At 41.9% G+C, this 8,018-nt stretch overlaps 1 protein-coding gene across 1 annotated transcript; it reads right to left on the minus strand.

Moving 5' to 3' along the window:
• Positions 1-2,485: 2,485 nt before the first annotated feature.
• On the minus strand, positions 2,486-5,459 carry LOC119303839 (putative B3 domain-containing protein Os04g0346900). Its single transcript, XM_037580987.1, has 10 exons — positions 5,396-5,459; positions 5,114-5,222; positions 4,744-5,023; positions 4,582-4,667; positions 4,179-4,473; positions 4,036-4,104; positions 3,888-3,956; positions 3,499-3,567; positions 3,227-3,417; positions 2,486-3,004 (listed from the first exon to the last, which is right to left on the minus strand). The coding sequence occupies exons 2-10, from the start codon at positions 5,186-5,188 to the stop codon at positions 2,765-2,767; spliced, it is 1,374 nt and encodes a 457-aa protein (XP_037436884.1). The 5' UTR covers positions 5,189-5,222; positions 5,396-5,459; the 3' UTR covers positions 2,486-2,764.
• Positions 5,460-8,018: the final 2,559 nt, after the last annotated feature.

The following is an 8,018-nucleotide window of genomic DNA, read 5'->3' on the forward strand; positions in this document are numbered from 1 at the left end:
CCTTTTTCAAAATTGATGAACTTTTTTCATATAGATTTTTTTTCAAAATCAATGATTTGTTTTTCAAAAACCGTCTGGCAAGCTGAGGTTCCCAAAAGCAGGAACATTTTTTTTTTGCATCTTTCTTTAGTGAACTTCGTTTTTGAAAATCAATGAAAATTTTCATATCTGTGAACATTTTTCTAAAAATGGATGAACTTTTTAAAATCCACGAACGCTTAGGCAGGCCTAACATGTGCCTGACAGGAGCGATGTTGTCGCCTAGTTGGGCCAAAGCCTAAGCATTTTTTTCTTTTTTCTTTTTTCTTTTTCTGTTAATTCTTTTTTCTGCTTTTTGAACTTTATTATTGTTTTAAAATTGGTCAATTTTTTAGATAATAATTGTTAATGCTTTTTTACTTAAAACCTGACATGGAAGACAAAACAAACAACATTTTTAACAGAGGGTGCCCAGGTGGCCACAAGGCTCCATCTGAGAGCACGCTGTATCCGGTGAACTTTATTCAAATAGAAAACAAACATTTTTCAAATACATGGTGAACTTTTTGAAATGCACGCTAAACAAAATTGCTATATACGATGAACATGTTCTTATACATAGTGAATATTTTTTCCAATGCATGGTGAACATTTTTCTTCAATATGGAGAACTTTTTTTAACATGATAATTTTTTTGGAAAGTGAACAAAATTAGAATTTTGAACCTTTATTGGTTCTAGCATCGAGTAACCCGACCAACTCAGGCACCCGTCGGTTCTGGCATTTGATTACCTTTTCATTTTACTCATTCAATGCATGTCATGGTTGATCACTCATCAAGAGCATATGCCTGATCGCTTCTTCATGGTTCGACCGAAAAAACTTCTTTATGGTTGACCTAGACAAAAGGTTGACCATTGACATGTTTCACCTTTGACCGTTGACATTAAAAAATAGTTCATCTTTTTGGATAAGTTCATGGATTTGAAAATTTTAGTAGATTTGCAAAATGTTCACAAATTAAAAATACCATGAATTAAAAAAATGACGAATTTTGGAAAAAAAATCATAGATTTGAAAAAAGTTAACAAATTTTGAAAAAGTTGAAGAATTTTTTAAAAAGTTCAACGATTTTGCAAAAAAGTTTAACAATTTTTTTAAAAGTCCATCGATTTTCCAAAAGAAAAAAATCATCAACTTTGAAAAATTCAATCTTCATCAATTTTTTTAAAAAAGGCTCATTGATTTTGAATGAAGTTCAACGACTTTCAAAAAAGCTCATTTATTTGTTTTAAAAAATAAAACTAAAGAGGTTTGCACATTGCAAAAGAAAAGGAAGAACAAAAAGGAACAGGAAAAAGAAAAAAAAGGAAAATAAAAACGGAACAAAAGCATTTGAAAAAAAAGAGAAAAATGGAAACAAGAAAAAGGGAAAAAAGAAAAAAGAAAGAAAGAGGAAAGATGACGGAAGAAAAGAACGAGAATGATGACATAAATACAACAATTGATGGTGGCTGCTTGGTTATTGCCGTCGCCACGCGCATTGGAGGCTTCCTTCGGTGAGCAGCGATCTCCGTCGAAGCAAACTAGTGTAGCAAATTCGGCCAAGCAGAGATGGCCCGCAATGCCTAGCAAGAATCATTTGCCATGTCCGCAATGGTGAGCCTGGTAGAGCTGTTGAGGTCTTTGTGGTCCTTTACAGTTTACAGCGAGCTCTTTGCACGCAAGGTTCTGCCCGTGTCGTCCTCCTCAGGTTGCTCTCCACGTCGTCACAACTTCTGCTCGGAGTAATAATTAGTACTCCCTCCGTTTCAAAATATAGTGCTTCCTCTATTTTCGTGCTTCAACTTTGATCATACATTTAACCAACGAGACCGACTGCGGCGGAAGCAAAAGTTATACCAGTAAATTCGTATTCAAAAAAGTTTTCAATTATATATTTTTCTCGCTTGTTAAATTTATGGTCAAAGTTGAAGCTCGGGAAGCGCGTGCGCACTATATTTTGGAACGGAGGGAGTAGCAAACTAGCAGCCTCTGCTCATGTCGGATTTCTCTTCAGAACAGCACACACAATGCAATGTTCAGAGGTTAGCTTAAATTGACCCAGAACATACCAGGCAATGTTTGGCCATGGCTGGACCAAAATAAACGTTACAACGATCTCATTGTGCGCCATTCGAAGCGAATTTCGGTTTGCAATGGGAACAAAATTCCATTGTATCATGTATAATCTTGAAAGCGGAAGAGTGAGAAATAAATGTAGCAATTCTGGAGTAATTCTTAGGAGCAGTTAATTCTTGGGAAAAAATAAAGGGGGTTAGAAATAGCTAGTCTTACTAGATGAAAGATACAAGATTCCTCTACAAAACCAGTATGAGTTATAATTTTTATGCAGAAAACTACCGGTAATGGCAGCACATTAACCATTTTCCCCGGCGACGAGGTTAACCCTCATTTTTTGTATACTTGGACAAAGATAAAGGAGACTTATGTGAATGAGTAATAATAGACTAATAGGAGCACTGAGGCTAAACAATAAATATAGCGCACTGCTGCATTACAGCGATAAAACCAACTCCTAGCAGGTTAAATATCATGCCTTGACAAGCCAACCACCTAATCACAAGTCATGGAACACAAACTCCTAGCAGGTTATCATGTCCAAAAGCCAGAAACCAACACCAGCTGTGGATTATCATGTCACCACAATATTCATCATGATACTACTTAGGTTTGCAAAACCAGCAGGTCCGCCATCAGCCATGATCATCAATGAACCGTATTTCTAGCAGTGGTCGATGACAACATGCCACAGCGTGCTGTTGACGACTTTGAAGGTGCAGATGTCTCCTGCCTTGAGCTCGTTCTCCTTACAGAAGGCCTTCCAGCCTCTCGTAAGACAATTATAGGACCTGCTGGTGCCTGGATGGTAGTTGACACCTTCCACCTCCCAAGACTTGTTCCTCTCCACGGACTTGAGCGTGATCTTGCAACGCTCCAGGAATCCAAAGCGCGCTGGAAAATGCTGCAAGCCATTGCGATCGCACGGGTTATTTGTATCACAGTTCGTGGGTGTATGATGACAAATATTATGCACCGAGTTGATAATACACTGGCATGTCAAGTAGTTTGATTGGTTGGTTGGTTCCCTTATTTCCAAATGGTGCACTCTTATTTCTTACTTTCTTTTTTCAAACAAGTTACTAATTTGCTCAGTTGATAATAAACTGGCATGTCAAGTACTTACAAGATATCTTTTAAGCGCGAGTTCGTTGATCTCCTTCCTTAACCAAGCCTGCGACCCCGTCGACCCAAGCTCGCAGAGAGCCTTCTTTCGGTGCTGTGAAGTTGTGGATCCGTCTAGCATGCTTTTGACTTCGCTTTGTTTCCTTTTCCGGCTGCAAACATGTTCTTCCTCTTGGCTTTGTGCTCCAGGTGCTAAGAGGGCAATGGTAGTAATCAATTTAATCTATTACCAAGATATATAGTTTTTCAGAAAAGTTGAGGCTTGTTTCATACTTTTGCCATTGCTTTGTTTCCTTGTCCGAGTGGACACAGGTTCTTCTTCTTGGCTTTGTGCTCCAGGTGCTAAGAGGACAATGGTAGTAATCAATTTAATATATTACCAAGATATAGTTTTTCAGAAAACTAGCAAGATGCCCGTGCGTTGCACGGAACATCAAGATAAATTTGTATGAGTAGTTTATCTTGTGAGAGAAAAGGATGAACAAGGGAAGTCTTTATATGCAAATATGAAGAGGGGTGTGGGTATCTTTTTGCAAAATTGTCAGAGTTTCCTTCCTATCCGTCAAATATAAATCGGACGGCCTATATTGCAGGATGGCAGGCACACCATCATCACCAACTCTGTTTTTTATAAGTGTAGAGAGATGAGGCTTGTTTCATACTTTTGCCATTGCTTTGTTTCCTTGTCCGAGTGGAAACATGTTCTTCCTCTTGGCTTTGTGCTCCAGGTACTAAGAAGACAATGGTAGTAATCAATTTAATATATTACCAAGACATAGTTTTTCAGAAAAGTTGAAGCTTGTTTCATACTTTTGCCATTGTTTTGTGTCCTTCTCCGAGTGGAAACATGTTCTTCCTCTTGGCATTGTGCTGCAGGTGCTAAGAGGACAATGGTAATGATCAATTAAATCTATTGCCAAGATATAATTTTTCAGAAAAAATTGTTTACTCACATTGCTCGCTTTGCTGAGACGAGCTTGTTTTTTCCTCGATGTGCTCATTATTCCCATTTTGGAAGGTCTCGAATGAGAAGTTCATGCACCCCTGATACTTGATCAGCAGGACATCAGTTTCAGCAATTTCAAAGTAGGCCAGAAACTTTGGCCATTCGGAACCAGTGAAGAAGACATTCGGGCCATCCTTCTTGAGCTCGATATGCCAGGATGTTAAAAAAGTGGCGATCGGTCTCGGTCTGTTCAGGTCTTCTTCCGAGATGTATCCTCGTTGCAGAAACTTGGGAGGAATAGGCTGCGAGGACAGATGAAACAGCATAATGGAGTGAACATACTCAGCAGCTTAATGATGGTGCACTTAATAACTTGGTTCTGAACATTTAAACAAGAAAAGTAAGCAAACCATCTTTTCCATGAAACTTCTCTGGAGTGGCACGATGAACTGTGGCTTACGAGCAAAGGCGTTCTCAATCTCGGCTGGGCTCAAAACTAAACATGAACAAGAGTGAATTAGCTATGAATTTTTAGGCCGAAAGTACGAGTAACTGTGAAAGTCCAAACACACCAGTGATAGTCAGGCCGAACTCTTTAATGACAAAGCTGGCGTCGAACGCCTTTAGAGTGAGCACGCCGCACCCTTCATGCCGGATCACCAAGTACCAGCCAACGCCGATACCGTGCGCGGCAACAAACTGTGGCCACCCATCACCCAGGAATGCCCCTTTGGCGTCTCGGTCGACCTTGACAGGCCAGACATTCTTGCCGAACGGACTGAGAACGAGGGCCGTCCGCCTGTCGCCATGATCTTCGGTACCAAAGCACCCAGCGAGCTCATCGTTGATGTGCTGCATAACCAAAGTGGGGGTCGTCACGGAAGGATATATCAGAATTTAAGATGGACAACACAACAGCAGTAACAGTGGTGTCGTTCTTACAAGATATTTGGAATCAGGCAATTTCACACACTGCTGGATCTTGATTGTCTTAGCACAGTTACTTGACAATCCCATTGCTTTAACGGATCCAAGAAAGAAGTTCCACCACCTGCAAGCAGTGAATAACATGTAAATGTGCATGAGAATGACAGAGCAATGCATGAATCAGCTTGGGGACCCAAGCATCAAGTGTAAAAGAATGTTAAACAGTTTTTTTCAGTGTTTTATGTACTGAAGGAAAGAGCCCGTAACTGCAAAGGCCCGCTTATTAGCTTGCATTACCTTCTGGTCCAGTGAACAGAGTATCTATTCCAAAGCAACACTATGCACAACGAATGTATGGAGGCTGGTGCAAGTAAAAATTATTAGCTGATTATTTACAGTCGCATGTCTTAGTAGTAGATGAAAGAGAATTGTATATGCAAAACTGTTTAATCTTAGGGATGCTCTTGAGTATATCTTCTAGTCCTCCTTTATATATATATGTGCCCTGTGAAGAGTTCTATTTCTGGATTTTCAACAACCGTGTGATTGCTGCCTGGCTGTGTCCTCTTCACGCTGCCGGACACCTAATCTTAGGGATTCTTCCTTTCTTATAAAAAATTTGTGATTTTTTTGAGCCAACAAAAAAAAAGTGTGATGGCAATGCTAAATTTTAGCATCGTGTAGTTTATTTGCACTGGGCCTTAGGGATGCTTTAAAAAATGTGACAGCTTTGGAGTTGGCCATCCCTCGTGCACGGAGTAGAGCGCGGCGCCGCAGGCGTACTCCCGCCGCCGCCGCCTCTTCCTCCTCGCAAGTAGCCCGTCCCTCCCCCGCCTCACACCCTCGTCCCCATCAAGAACCGGCCGGACGCGACGCCCAAGCCGACGAGGTCGCCGCTACCGCAGATCCATTCCCCGCTCACCCTCGATTTGAGTGAGAGAAACTAATTGCATCTAACAAGCCAAGGGTTTCAATCAAGAATTTAGGAGGAGAGGAGAGGGGGGAAAGGAGGGAGGAGATGGGGTTACCTCCTGCCCTTCCGGCCTTGCGCGCTGGCCGTCGGCCGTCGGCCGCCGCGCCAAGCTGCGCGCGTGCCTACGCTAAGGAAGGGGAGGGGAACTGGAGGAACGGGGCGAGGGAGGGGAGGGGAGGCCAGCGGCGGACGAGCTAGTCGATGATACTCCTTTACTGCACTGCATTCACTGGAGTCTTGAGTGGAGAGCTCGCTTCCTTTCTTGGCTTGTCACCGTGTCATATGGATTTGTTTGCCTTGCCTCCAAGTTCATGTCTTTTTTCTTTGCCAGAAAATTGGTTAGTTCAAGTCATGCTCTTGCCTCATACTACTACTCTTGTAGAGAAAGATCAAGACTTTTGACATATGCACAATCTGTGATGTGAAACACGAGGATACTTTCCACGCTTTTTTAGATGTCCGATGGCCAAGGACTCCGGCGTGCGATGAGTGAATATTGGAGGATGCCCCAGCTGGAAAACATCGAGCATATAGGAGGGGAGTGGTTGCTGCATCTTCTCAGCAAGAGCAGTGAGGAGGAACGACTTCCTGTATTGATGACACTATGGCATATACACAACGAGCTGACACCACAAGACGGTGACTTCCATTGCTACATCCTGTCAATTTTTGAATAGTTATATGATGTCGCTCTTGTGCTTAAAGCAGAATCATGTACTACCTCCGTTTCAGTTTATAAGTTTTACGCGTATACCTAGGTTGTCAATTTTATCACCTTAATATAAACTATATAACACAAAAATTATACGGTTTGAAAATAGAGCATTTGAAGTTTATATTGGTATATTTTTTGTAATATATGACTTGTATTAAGTTGATCAAATTAACGACCTAGGGGCACGCGCACGCTCTGTAAACTAAGAGAAAGGTAGTAGCAAATTTTGAGAAGGGGAAGATGGTGGTGTATCAGGACAGACATAGCCATGCATGCCAACCAGTGCAAGTAAAAGATGCAAGTACATGTAAAAGATGGAACTGGCCACCGGCGGGCTGGAACAAGCTGAATACAGACGGAGCCTTCAGGGAGGAGGACGGGACGGGAGGAGCCGGTATGATACTGTGGAACCGTGAGGGACATATCGTCTTTGCATCATGTCGTTTTCTTCGTACATGTTCTAGCGCCCTTTTCTTTGGAAAAGGATGTTCTAGCGCCCTTGAAGCGGAAGTTTCAGCATGTGCAGAAGGCATTGCACTCGCCTTGGAGTGGAGCACAAAGCGTTTCATCATCGAAAGAGACTATTATGTGGCTGCTTAAATGCTTATGGATGACACCAGTGGCGGAGCCAACGCCCGGCTAGCCTGGGCACTTGCCCGGGCTCACTAGCTACATGCAAGCTAGCGATGGCCATGTCACAACGGGAAAAGTTGTCATCCCACCGTGGTTTACCTGGGCAGAAGTGGCCGAATGAGCTTCCGTTTGCTCAGTTCATGAAACGAGAAGGCCTACTAGTGTAGTAGTAGCTGGACTAATACAATAGATTAATGGGTTAATTATGGTTTACTTGCGTGTTTCCTTCTGTAATGGGCTACGTATGACATGTGGTTTGGCTCATCGGCTGTTGCTTTCTTTACCGAAAAATGCTAGACCTACCAGAGCTTTTTACTCTCTCAAAAAAAGTAAGCTTTTTACTCCCTCCATTTCAAAACAACTGTCGTACTTTCAACCCAAATTTAAACTAAAAGCATGACACTTATTTTGGAATGAACAAAACAAAAAAACAAAAAGCTTTTTACTCTCTCTAAAAGAATGTAAGCTTTTTACTCCTTCTGATCCAAAATAAATGTCGTGGTTTTTGCTCAAATTTATTTGGAACGGACGAAACTTACTTCCACACTAACCAAACGCCTCCTCTAAATTTCAGGGTGGGCCGACCGCCTCATTAGTGT

This window comes from Triticum dicoccoides, chromosome 5A (assembly GCF_002162155.2).
Source record: "Triticum dicoccoides isolate Atlit2015 ecotype Zavitan chromosome 5A, WEW_v2.0, whole genome shotgun sequence".
NCBI classification, from domain to species: Eukaryota; Viridiplantae; Streptophyta; class Magnoliopsida; order Poales; family Poaceae; genus Triticum; species Triticum dicoccoides.